Below are 14,347 nucleotides of genomic sequence, written 5' to 3'. Positions count from 1 at the left end.
CTGTTTTTTTAAATAATTTTTTAATGCATTTTTTCATTCCATCCAAACCCATCATAGATGGATCAGTTTTGAAAATCAGTTAGGGGGCTGGTGGTGTGCTCTGTATATGAGAGGCCGCTGTACCGTACAGGTTTTTTCAATCTGAACAATGACACGCTGATTATTACTCTGTCAACCGCATTAATTTACCTTGAAAAAAAATATTAACTGGCAGTTACACAATTAGGGCACGGATGGAGCAAAAACTGAAATATCTCCCATACTCCGGGGCAAGATACTATCTAGTCTGTAGGTAATAAGAGCACTAATTTAGTTAGGAAAACGGAGAGCATTGTTGGGCTGGACGGCCTGTTCTCGCCATTATATTATGTCATGTTATGTTAAGCCCAGGAACACCTAACTCTCTGTATAATGAAACTCTATCGCTAATATTGCCTGTGCCTATACAAAGAGTTTTATCCTCAGCTGAGGTTATGCTCTCGCTGCTTGACAATTACTAGATAATACATAAAAGGCTTATACTCTCGCCCCCCTGCTGAGCCGCAAGTCTTCTGGAGGGTAGGGGGATTAGATTAGGAAATAATATTAACAGAAAAGATCATTCCATGACTACAGAAGCTGCAGAAGAAGAAAAGATTGACAGTGCAAAAATGAAAAGGCGGAAGGCACGGTTCCTGGGGTTAATGGTGCCTGTGCATATTAGGGAGTCTTGGAAGAAATTGTGGAGAGTGAGTGAGAGTGAGAGAGAGAGAGAGAGAGAGAGAGATGAAAAAGAGCAGAACGGTTAAAAGCAATGAATTGAGTAGGAACAAGGGCCCACACGTTTTGGTGTGTAACTTAAGGCTTTCATAACTATGTCCTTCGTAAGATATTTCTCTTTTTTTTAAATAAAGCATTCCTACAAAAATTGGATGCCGTATGTTGCGTAACGAAAACGGTGTTTTGTTAAGAACAGTTGATTATAACCACTTCGCACCCAGCCTTTGAAGGTCTTTTGCATTATTTATGAAGCTACAATTAGTATGAAGTGTGATGATTCCAAGGTTGTATGAGATTGCTCCAGAAACGTAGGCTGTATTTGCATTTAAAAAAACGTGTAGCGAAAAAAAAAAAGGTGGTACTCCACACTTACTCAGAATTTACTTTCATAAAAAGTGACGTGCAATTAGAGCATATTGAAGGTCACTGGAACAAATACCAAAATTTTTAATTTTTAAATGAAATGTCTGTCATAAAGTAGCAGCTAACCTTAGCTAGGAACATCAGGTCCTTTAGCTATGGCTAAGTCAGTAAAGTTATGGTTCTACGCTAGCCGTAAGACATGGTTACAAGAGATAATGATAAAAGAACTACAACATCAAGATCAAAATACAAGTGCTCCATGAATGTGCTGGAATACCAGGATACAAGCATTACATGAAGGTGCTACTTGATTTGGGGTAATAATACCAGAAGCTTTCTTATTGGTTACAGGCCACACCCCTTACTCCACTATAGTTTTGTGAAGTCACAATCGGGCCACACTCCTCACAACACTGTAGATTTGTGAGGTCAATGTCAGCACAATACCCCTCACACCACTGCAGATTTGTGATGTCACTGTCAGGATAATACCTCTCACATCACTGCAGATTTGTGATGTCATGGTCCAGACAATACCACTCACTCCACTGTAGATTTGTGATGTCACTGTCAGGACAATACCTCTCACTCCACTGCAGATTTGTGATGTCACTGTCAGGATAATACCTCTCACTCTACTGTAGATTTATGATGTCACTCGGGATAATACCTCTCACTCCACTGTAGATTTGTGATGTCATGGTCCAGACAATGCCACTCATTCCACTGTAGATTTGTGATGTCACTGTCAGGACAATACCTCTCACTCCACTGCAGATTTGTGATATCACTGTCAGGACAATACCTCTCACTCCACTGCAGATTTGTGATGTCACTGTCAGGATAATACCACTCACTCCACTGTAGATTTGTGAGGTCACTGTCAGGATAATACCACTCACTCCACTGCAGATTTGTGAGGTCACTGTCACAACCACACCTCTCACTCCACTGTGGATTTTGATGTTGCTTTCCAGTAGCTGAACGGGCTGATGCCCTGCACACTTCCTGAAACATTAAGACGCTCTTGTTTCTCCCTCGTGCACCTGAGCAGAATGCTGAGGTTGGACTTCTCCGCCCCGCCCGTGCGCAGACGGCTCACGTCCGCAGCAGCGGTGGCCGCTCTGAGTCCAGAAGAGCTAATTCGATATGCTTTATTATGGTCTGCCAGGGCCGGAGCTGTCAATGCGTCTGCACAGACTGCAGTGAGCTGTTCTGCTCGCTTTTCCCAGTACCTACTCTTAACTAGTGCAGCAGCTCTACCGCTGCGGACTCTGGCCCGAGCTGGCCAGTGAGGTACCTGGGGAAATGCCCGAATCTGTCCAGGTCCGTCCAGGTTCAGAAGGTTGAAGTCCTCCCGAGTATTTCACTGATCCCCCGGTCTTCCTACTGTACCTCCGAAAATCTGCAAAACGCAGGATTCCAGCCGCTACACGGACCACGTTTCATGACTAAGCCACTTCAGATTCCCTAGATCAGCATGTATTATATAATTTACACTTTACAAGCTGGAGTGCCACATCATTACTGCAGAACAATGCAATCCTAAATTATTTTTTTCGAAAATAAATAAATAAATAAATGTTCCGAACCAGACGGATATTTCAAATTGACCACATTTTTTTGACAAAGCCACTTCAGATTTTGTAGTTTGGCATGTATTATATAATTTACACTTTACAAACTTTGCAAGCTAAATTACCACACCATTGCCACAGCCTAAACCAGACTACAAAACTATACAATCCCAAATTGTTTTATTTAGCTCAGAAATAAATGATGTCCCTAACAAGAATTATTAATGAACAATGTGTAATATCTTAATGAGCGTCAATGAGGCTCTACATTGAAAAAAAAAAAAAATCTGGCCTCGTACTTCATTTTTTTATATATCAACATCAGTCTTCATTCCATTTCTTTATATCAACATCAGTTCTTCATTCCATTTCTTTCTCTTGCAGGTCACATGTCACAATGCAGTACGATGGAAATCTCCGCAGAACAAGAACGTATTTGCAAATGGAGAATGTACAGGACGTTCCGGAACAATTAGCTTGGATTTTTGGCAATCTCCCCTGTTTGTTTTCGGCATTCAGAGCCCAACAATTGATTCTGGGTTCCTGCCAGAAATTTCAAATGCCTTTGTGCCTCACCACTCCAAACTCCAAATAAATAAATAAATAAAATAAAACAAATGTTGGATTATATAAAATGCAGACAATCAGCATCCAGTTGTACGATTTAACGCCAATTAATGATGTGAAAATTGCGGTGGCGTCACAACGTGAATGCGAATCGGAAAACACATTAACAAATAACAAAATGACGAATACGAATAAGCGAATACAAATATGAAAAAACAATGGCAAAAAAATACGCAAGTACAAAAGCATGAAACAGCCAAATAAATCTCTGACGCACAATGACAACAAAAAAAGTAGCAACAAACTGCCACGCAACTGCAAATTTTGAAGCAACTGCAAATCGAAAACACATTATAGAAACACCCTGCATTTCATAAAAAAACAACAACGGAAGTGTCGACTTACGACCAAGACACAGGTGGCAACAGCTAGTGGCATACAGGTGGGACCGATAGTGGATTTCCTGGACCGGACTTAGCACTGTGAATTCTTTCATTCGTAAAATTTCCCAATGATGCTTGATTGACATGTACTGTAATAAATTTAAAAAGCAAGACCTCTAGATTGCAAGCTTTTGAAACAATGCTGTCTAAAGGCAATTAAAAAGAAACGATCCTCTGTTTTATGTTGGTTTGTATCCATTGCCCCAGCTACTGGGATCTGCTGTATAATGTATGTAAAGTCAAAGTCCACTTTGTGCTTGTGTTTTTATGAATTCTTATGACTTCAGTTTCAATATTCAAAAGGCTCCCAGAGTTGTATTCAATATGTGCACACGAACCGTGAAAAAAAAAAGTGTAAGATGTATATTTTGGTGCATTTAAGTCATCCCTTCATGAGAAGCCAGTTAATAGCTAAATCTGTCATATGTACAGAATGGATCAGCAACAGAATCCCAACGTATTTTTAAATAGTTTTGTAACAACCTTCAGAACACATTAGATGGAAATTTATGTATTTATGTGTTTCGTAGCGAGGAATCTGCTGGCTGAGAGACAAATGTATTCAGCAAGTTTGTTTGGAGAGAGTCATGGTCCTTTGAAACACAAATGATCAAGCACAGCAAATCATTTATTTTTTGGGGGTTTTATGGAACTTTCAGTCCTTACTGCTTATGCGGACTTCTGATTTGGTTTGAGAATAAAACGGACCAGTTTTTGGCCAGAGCTATGCTGCCAGAGGTGCCCACTCACTCACTCACTCACTTACTCACTCATTCATTCACTCACTAGTTCGCTCACTCGCTCACTCACTCACTTGCTCACTCATTCACTCACTTACTCTCTCATTCATTCATTCACTCACTCGCTCACTCACTCGCTCACTCACTCTCTCACTCATTCACTCACTCATCCGCTCACTCACTCACTTACTCACTCAGTGGCTCACTCCTCAGCTCAAGAGAGCAGCTGCCCGAAAGCATTGCACAGGTCTTCAGCATGGAACAGGTTGATGAATGTAGATGTTTTTAAATAACAGCTTATCAGGGTTTTGTATTATATCTAGGGTTCAAAGCCAGGATGGAATTCTGACGAGTGACTTTCCATCTTTCTGTGGTTTTATAACACACTTTATATTTTAATTACATTAAAGAGTTTTACTGCCAATCTGACTGATCTTTACCGTCTTAGTTGAAAACCTTTCACCATAAAGGTTTCACCACACTTGACCTTCATCTGTACTTTCGGGTTAAAAACCAATTAACGGCAGAAATGTTGGCGAGCGATCCGTAACAAGCGCTCTCTGTTTTCGAATGATTTGATGTAGCCCATGTGACCTAGGTGAGAACCGCGTGCACCTGTACAGGCTCTGTGCACTAGGAGTTTGAATAGGGCAAAGGGTTTTTGACTGAGGTTTTTTGAAGTGAGATTGAGATTGAGGTCGGCAGGAGATCCAGAGTGTGGGGCCTATTTTTCATATTCACTTTCTGCGTGGAGTTTGCATGTACTCCCCGGTTTCCTCCCACAGTCCAAAGACATGCTGGCTAGGCTAATTGGAGACTCTAAGTTGCCCGTAGGTATGACAGTGTGAGTGAATGGTGTGTGTGCCCTGTGATAGATTGGCGGCTTGTCCAAGGTGCTTGTCCTGCCAAATGCATGCTGGGATAGGCTCCAGCCACCTCTGCGACCCTGATCAGGAATAAGCGGGTATACATAATGAATGGATGGATGAGAAAATTACCCTGAAATGTTAAAAATGTCCCACGAAAATGAAACATTAGTGTTCACGACATTTTTCTAATTAATTTGGATGGTGTATAAAATGGTAAGTAAAATGGATTCTGTACTGTCATGTCATAATTTCCCCCTCCATTCATTTAATGACTGTTTAGCCAAAAAAACTGGGAAAAAAACATTGTAATATCAAAGAATTAAAAAAAAATAAAAAAATCCACATGAAAGTGTTGGCACAGCAGGAACGTGTATCCTTTAACAATTTTCCCTCGTCCAGAAAATGGGGTCTGTCTGTCTTGATTTGATGATTAATGGACACATCAATCTAAATTTAAATCAGGCCAAACAATAATGAGGTTTCCGTTAATATCGGAACTGGGCCATGTAGTCTCGAAATTTCCAATTTTTCACTATTCCCCGAAGTGCCGTCGCACGTTTTCGCAAACGTCCAGGAAACTGAAGCCAATTCTCCTTCATCCGCCAGGTCCTCTGGGCATTCATTAATAATGAGCAAATTAGAGACGCTTGTTAGAGATCATGCCTGGATTCGCGTTCTCCCAAACAAAAAAATCACCACCAAGGTGGAGATACGGCGATGTAGCACACTCGTATTATACACCTGCATCTTAGACCCCCTACACCCCCCCCCCTCCACCCCCCACCACCACTAAGGTTGAGATACAGTGATGTAACACACTCATTTCACACTCAAGCATCTAAGACCCCCCCGTCCCCCGTCCCCACCGGCGTTAAGATCATGTCCCAGCACTAAACGAACTGAGGCCCTATCACAAGAACTGTTCTCTCTCACATCCCCGGAGTTCAACCACCAAAATCACCCCACCCCACCCCCCCCCCAACCCCACCCACTTGATGAGTGCAAATTAAACATCCCCCCACATCCCGGGTTTTTTTTTTTTTTTGGGTCACGCCGACGTGGCGGAAAGTGCTGGAAAAGGATAACAGAGCGTGACAGAGCGGCGAGCGCAGGCGACAGAGCGGCCCGGCCGGCGTCGCGGCACGCGGGCAGAAGTCATTACGGTGGAAAGAGAGCGGCGTTTTCTCCCTCGCTTCTCTCTTCTCTCTTCTCTTCTCTCTCTCTCTCTCTCTGCCGAAAACTCCGGCGGAGAGGCCCTCTCTCCTCCTCATCGCCGGCTAATGAATGATCCACTCAATCAACCAGGGGCTGAGTGCGGACGCCAAAGGGGCTGGCGGTAATGAGATTGGAGGGAAGAGGAACGGGGGGGGGGAGTGGGGGGGGCGGGGGGGGGCTTGGGCGACTCGGGGAGAATCTGCGATTTCCACGTGCGCTAGCTAGCCTCACAGTGAGGAGGGGGAGAATGACTTTCCAATATAACTGATGTCTGCAGCCATAATCTGGATGTTTATTTTTTCCTTTTCCTTTTTTGTTTTTTTTTTTTGGTAGGAGCTGGCTTTAATTCCACTCTGGTTTGAATAATAAACATGCAAAATGTGCAGGGGGCTGTTCAGCCCTTGCTCCCCCCCCCACCCCCCCACCCCACCACCACTTTGTAAATTGTCCTTTCAACGCTGAAGCCAACGTTAAGTCTTAAAAATGATTTAATAAACACAATTTGGGATTTTTTGCGGTTGTTTTAGTAAATTAAAAAAGTAGCAATAAAGTCCCAAATTCAACTGCTTGAATTTGAATTTTGAGGGCACCACACAAACTTTCCATTGTTACCCGATTTAAGGAAGTGTGCGTGGAGCATTTTTGGTATCAAACCCTTGCAGATTCAGCTTCAAATCTCTTTGTGAAGACTCGTGGGGGGGTTTGATTGGCAGTTTCTTCTTCAGTGTATTACAGATTCCCTTTAATCCACATCTAAGTGCAGCGTGTTCAGAGAAACTCTGAAAAGGTAATTTAAATGTGCAATAGAGAATCAGAAAAGGAGCTTTGTCATATATTATTATTATTATTATTATTATTATTTCCAAATGTGACATCAGACTCTAAGGATGCAATGGGCCAGCTGGATTAAGATCAGTGTTTGATGCATTATGGGAAAGACTAGCTAGATATGATTGTGGCTGTGACCTGGAAGATCAAGGACAAACAGCCCCTATGACATCACAAAAGGCATTGTTCCGTTCAGCAGCAACAATGGGCTCATTTTGATTTGAAAGTGCTGATAGGAGTGCTCTGTGTCTCTGGGCTTAAGAATCACAGCAGGGGGTCAGTAATGGAAAAGGTTGCCTCTTCATAATAATCATCATCATCATCATCATTACATTAATAATTAAAATGTATCTGATGTATATTTAAGGCTTTGCTTTTGCTCCCAGTTACCGTAGGTACGTCTTTAACGGAAGGGCCTGAGGGCTCGAGAAGAACTGAACTCTTTCTCAAAGGACACGTACAGCGATGAAATCATCGCTCAAAGGCCTCTTATTTTGCATCTGCAGCTCTTGCTAGAGTTGGCCGTGTTTCACAAATGTGCAGAGGGTCAAAAACACACGACAGATTTGTGCAGTATAAACTTTTACCTGATTCCTGTCACGCTGCAATCAAAGAATGAAGCAGTGCAACCATAACCCAAATAAGGTGATATCATTTGAGAGTCCCATATTGCTGCGAAAGAGCAATATGGTGCCAAATATCTCTAGCAATGTCACAGTTTAAATAAATTGATGCCTAACGACAACTACTAATTTCAATTGAAAATTAATGAGGCAGTCAACAATGAATAGACCTGTAAAATCAAACCATGTCTCTCCACTGCAGGACACAGTACATCTCAGAAGTAGGATGGGACAAAGACAGCATTTGATGCCAATCACATTTTGGCTCTCAGAAATTCGTTGAAAATAACACTTTCCACTTTCCATGTGTGGGTGCATTAACGAGGACAATGCTAGTCCTCCTTTGTTAAATGCTGATCTCAAGCCCAAAATCCAGAGGCTGCCTGTGATTTTATTCAGGTATTCTGCCAAGTGAAAAAAATAAAATAGAATAAAAAAAACCTTTAAAAACTATATGTCTGGTTAGCGATCTGGAATAATTAGAACTGGAAGCAATACCTCCCACCAAAAAGGCAGCCCGTATAATTTTGAGACACCTGAGACCTATCTTGAAAATTATTTTTCCTTTTAAAGATGACTTGCGAAAGGTCACTGGGTTCTGTGCTGCGATGCGCGCCACGGTCCAGCATTGAATCCCAACCACCCCTGCCACTGCGACTGCGGCTGGCAGTCCCGCAGGATGGTACAGAACTGCCGGTAGCGTTTACTGCGACCCCTTCTGGGGCGGAACGGTTTTAGCCAATGGGATCGCTCTCGTCGGATTGCGCAAAGTGACCCCTCTGGCTGGTTTGACACGCGACAATCCCAACTGCACATTAACTCTGTAAGGTGTGAGAGCGCAAGTAAGCGATTGGAATGTCCTTAAACTGAACATTCTAATGCTGATGTCACAATCACTACCGGTAATGGAAAGCGATGAGGTTCTAGAACACTGACTTGGAATTTTGGATAGAGAAAAAAAAAAACATTCCAAAGACCCTACTCTTCCAAGGGTTAAGGGTCTGATTTGCTAAGCATATGCAAAACCTTTTATCACAAGCAAAACTAATACCACAACCAATGATTTGTGCAAAATAAACACCATGACTAGTGATTGGTCATGTTATTGGTTTAGCACATGCTAAAGGCCTCCTTATATCAGGCCTCAAGTGAACTCTCCACTGACACAAATCACAGGATTAAAAAAACACTGTTACTGGGAAAGAAATTCTGCACCCTTTGATGGTCCACTTATATATATATATATAAGGATCCACGTATGACATGAACTTAAAAATATCAATGAATATATAAATAAATAGGAGAAAGAAAAGTTAGGGATTGGCTTATAAATGATACAGTATGCATTGACTAATTGTTTACTTAATATACAGCACATGTTTGTCTCATGTATACATGTCTGCTGGAATATGTATATATATATATATAGTTTTTATACAGTATGGATATGCAAATGCACAGAATGTATGCATTATATATGAATGAATGCATTTCTGTATGTATGTTTGCATTGTAGATGTATGGAATATTGTATAGTCACATGCTCATTAAAAGCAATTATCATGAAAGAGCATTAACTAAAAATTGAGCAGTGCATTGTGGGATATCTGGCTCCAAGATTTCTATTTTGAAAGAGAACATGCTGTTCTATGTATTCAACGGTGTGGTTTTATTACTGATTTGATTTTAAATCAAGAAAAAATCAATACAAATACATTAATACATTAATGAAAAATGGTGAAATTGAAAACTTTTTTATTTTATGTTAGTCATACACCAAAAATAAATAAATAAATAAATAAATATATATATATTCAATGTGTGTGTGTGTGTGTGTGTGTGTGTGTGTTCATAATGCCAACCACCACAAAACACCTATATGACTTATTTAACTGATTTCCTCATTTTGAATTTTCACAGTTGCCGTGCCAATGGTAAAAAAAAAAAACCTGTATGGTATTTTAACTGAATTCCTTACTTTTTCATAGTTGCCATGTCAACAGAATATAGTGCAATCGCCTTGTGTAGGATTACTATAATCATTATACAGTGCACAATAAATGCATCTGCAGGAATAACTCTCAGACTTCCTTGCAAAGAAAGACAATGCATCACTCATATTATTCTGGAAAACGCATTCTTACGTTCAGTCCTGGAGTGCTCTTTTATTCATTTTTCTTTCTCCACACAGTGAAATATCCAGTGCTAATTCAACTTTAACCATGTTAATTCAGCTCTAACCGATAACAGCTGGTCCCAGGTGACCGTTAACTGTGCAGTCATATTGTGCAATCAAAATGAAAGGAGTTGTTTATCGCAGCGCTATGGAGCAAAACCAACCCTTTGAAGAGTAAGTTTTTGGAAATGTTTTTTGAAATTTTTAAAAAAAATCTAAATTCCTGAGTCAGTGTGTTCCAGTCCTCCATTTCCTTCCGTTACCACACAGTAAAATGTGCGGCGTCAATTCAACCCTAACAGTGTTAAACTCGACTCTTAACAGCATCTCGTTTCCGCTCTGGAAACGTGGACCAAAATGTCATCCGCTAACTGCTGAATAAACCCTGGGGGGGATTTGTACTGCGCAGCAGCGATCGTTGCATCAGCGTTGGAACGTTCCGCCGAGAACATTCTGATCGCAAGCAAGTTCTAACTCTAAAGGGGTTAAGACTGCAAGGTGTCCACTGCACTGCGTGGCCTCCTTTGCAGCGGCAGCCCAAGGCCTTGTAGCCTTTGTATTCATATACCCTGGGCTTTCACACTTCCACATGCCTTCGCAGCTGAGTCATGCCTTGCATTGTCAAACCCTTTCGCGGCGTGCGTACGGAATGGGACACGAAGCGTACTGAACGCAAATGTTTGCGCGCGCACGAAAATGTATTTCATGCGTAAGCGCACGCAGGCGACAACGTATAGGCCTGCTGCCATGTGACATCTATACACGCACAGACAGACTGAAGCATGCAAACACACGCGCGCACGCACACACACACACGCACAGACAATTTTAAATTTACCAGATGACCTGCAGTTCGCATTCTATGCCAGGTATATATAAAACTACCATCGTAACTACTTGAACATTCAAAGTACTCTTGTACTACTTGAAAAGCTTACAGAGGATCTGAAATCGTAGATCTTTCACAGATCCACTCAAAAAAATTCCAGACTGAAAAAAGACGACAATACTACTCATTGTATTTTCATTGTTAATCGATTGCTCACATTTGTTCTGTCTCTCCAGAAGACGCAACTAAATTATGAGGCGTCACAAAACTCTTCAAAACAAAAATTATTTTCCAGTGGTTTTATAGATTCAAATCATTGTGGTTTCATTTCGGTCTTCAGAAATTTACCTGCATGGCATTTGTGCTGTAAATGGGAATGATTTGAGATTCAGAAATGTGTGTACTTGCACTGTGCGGACCTAGCTATGTGTGGCATGAGCTGTATAAGAGTAAAATAATGGTACCGTCCTATGATTGATCATGATAATTTATCGTGATAGGTTAGGTTAATTGGAGAGTCTAAATTGCCCCTAGGTGTACCCCTGCCGTTGCCCTTGACCAATGCACTGGCCTCAGAACTGGAGCTGGTCCCCAGGCGCCACACTGTGGCTGCCCACTGCTCCTAACTAACTAAGATGGGTCAAATGCAGAGGACACATTTTGTTGTCTTAGAAGGCAATGACCTGAATTGGATCTAATCTAATCTAAAATAATAATTAAGGTTGAAGGGCTGAAGTCCTTAGTTTAAACTGTGTTATGGACAGTCACCTCACAACAGTTGACAAACGCACTAGAAAATTGAAGTGGTTATAAGAGGAATGTACAGGTATGTGCAGTCTTTTTTTCAGTTTTTTTTATGCCTGAGGTTTTAAAACTGAGGGAGTCGTATCGCTTCTTGGTTTAGTAGTGAAAGAGCTGCAATATGAGCCTGTGTCTGGGGTTCCACAGGTAGGCCTAATGGTATGTCTCCATCTCCATCAAGAATCAGAGGTGGGTAACCCGGCTTCAAAGAGTAAAAAGACTGACCATGTATTTGCGCCACCAACATGCACTAAACCAGCTGATTACAATAATTAGTTCTCCTACCATGGTGAAGAGTTATGCTAATTAGAATCAGCTGGTTTAGTGCATGGTGGTGGAGCAAATACATGGTCAGTCTTTTTACTCTTTGAAGCCAGGTTACCCACCTCTGTCAAGAATCATAGCAAACTCTGCTTTTCAGGCATGCCCTATCTGTGACTTATCGCTCTATGGTCCCAGTTTGGAAAGCTGAAAAAAAAGTGTACGGTCGGCACCCCTATATGAGGGGCTGGGTCACTGCAAATATCAAGCAAAATGGATATCTGCTAAAAATCAATATCGGCGAAGCCCTTCCGCAAACAGTGGCCCTCCAGCCAATCTCGCGCACGGTCGGGCAGCAGTCCCCGCATTGCATAAGGGAGGCTGTGTATTCCACTGCTTAAAGCCATCCTAAGCGTTGTCTTCTCTGCGACGGCTTCTCGCGTCCACATTGACAACAGGCGAGTTCTGACCCGTGGCCTACGCGTTTCCAGGGGTTGCGGATTACGTCATGAAGTTCACGCGCCTGGTAGCGGGAAGCCAAAAATGGAAACATTGATATATTGGTATATACGACCGCAATACTCAGACACAATGACATACTCCATGTAGACCATGGTTTAATATGAAAATATGAATTGAATGAAGTACATTAAGGCATTTACTAGGATAACCCATCGGTCCGGGAAGAGAATCTGCTGCTGGTTTGATCAGAAACCATGGAAAGCATGAATCCGCATGTTGGCTGCATCTAGGCAACTCTGCGTGTCACCCGACTCACCTCATGCCGTGCGTTTGTCCATCCCCAGGGTCTTCTCTGGAGGTACGGTCAGAAGCAACTTGACCCATTTCCGTGCAACTTTTCTTTTCTTTTTTTAATGAACATTTTTCTGACATTGAGCGTACGCGCCTATGGGGCTTCATAAAGATGGTGTAGCGAAACTGCAATTCTGGTGGAAATTCGCTGGCCAATTATTATTATTATTATTTTTTAGAGCATCCATAATCATAGCACTTTTGAAACTGAATTGAACAATTCATACTTGTATATATATAAAAAAATACAATTTAACTATCGAGAGAGACAACTGCTTTTCGTCATATTTTAAAACATAACTTCGGGATATACGCGATGAGGCGCTGGAATGGCTCTCCTCGCTTGGGTCTGGTTAGTCCCAAGGTTTCTTTCCACATTCTGTCCAGGGAGTTTTTTCTCGCCTGTGATTTGCTTTACGGGGGGGGGGCGGTTAGGTCGAGGTGTGCTGTGGAGCATACTGTGACACAATTTAAAATATGCTATATTTGACATTTTATTTGAAATACTGGCTTTTTACTTTGGACTTCTGTCATGCATGCGTGTCACTGCAGACTGTAACAACTAACCTAGTTCTTTAAACAGTTCCGTCGCATAGCCTCTCGCCTTTTAAATTTGTGCCTAGCGGAGGTTCGTTGAAAACATTCAGTTCGCATTCACTGCAGCCTGAAGTAACGCAGCGGGGAAATTAAAATGGACATCCTACTTGAAAAACGGGAAAAAAAAAATCTTGCGTCATGTCTTTCATAACTCTGTAGGCGTCGTGTTCTTCTGCATTTTTTTCCTTCCGTAATTCCTTACATTCTGCAACAGAGTTCACCAAAAAAAAGGAACGCGAATGCGTCAGACGTTTAAGTTATTTCCGTGGTCGAAAATAATAATTGGCGAAAGGATGACCGACTAGAGCAAAAGTCCAGCTGAAACCAGCTGTCCACAATGGTCAAATGTATGCTACACACAAAAATATACTGATGTTTATTTAATTCAAGGGAAAGACCGCAGCCCTGTGGATCTGCATTGCTTCCCAGCGCACTGCGCGTGAATGTGTTCCAGCCTGAATCGGGATCACTGGGCGTGCAACAGGGAGCTGTGCGCTGACGTTTCTTCACAGAGAGAAAGGAACGGAGTCTATTCTTACGGACTTCACACCTTAACCAGGCTGCGCAGTTGTTGCAACCCGCAGTACCACACTGAACTTTGAGAAGCCAGGCTACCATTTTTCAGCATGTTACACATTCGGCATTCTGAGTTCAAGGCCGTCGGCAACACTTTAATATAACTGCAGAATTGCTGGGAAATATCGATTATTCTACGCTGATGTGAGATTTCCTTCCTTTGGAATGATGCGGACTCTTCAGGAATTCATAGGGTTTGTTTTCTGCTCCAGTTTCTACATCCAGCTTGGCTACTCTTTCGAAGGTAAATATCAGATATATAGAAATGTGTGCTCGGTTAAAATTCAAGGCTATGTTTCGCTTCATTTAA

General features: G+C 41.9%; 1 protein-coding gene across 1 annotated transcript in view; it reads left to right on the top strand.

Moving 5' to 3' along the window:
• The first annotated feature begins 13,313 nt into the window (after positions 1–13,313).
• Positions 13,314–14,347, top strand: part of LOC135260670 (V-set and transmembrane domain-containing protein 2A-like) — a 24,829-nt gene continuing 23,795 nt past the window's right edge. The window contains exon 1 of the mRNA XM_064346103.1: positions 13,314–14,281. Coding sequence (XP_064202173.1) covers positions 14,203–14,281 — 79 coding nt within the window. The 5' untranslated portion in view covers positions 13,314–14,202. The remainder of the gene's footprint in view (positions 14,282–14,347) is intronic.

Source organism: Anguilla rostrata, chromosome 8, assembly GCF_018555375.3.
Source record: "Anguilla rostrata isolate EN2019 chromosome 8, ASM1855537v3, whole genome shotgun sequence".
In the NCBI taxonomy this organism is placed as follows: Eukaryota; Metazoa; Chordata; class Actinopteri; order Anguilliformes; family Anguillidae; genus Anguilla; species Anguilla rostrata.
This window is presented reverse-complemented; position numbering and strand designations above follow the sequence as displayed.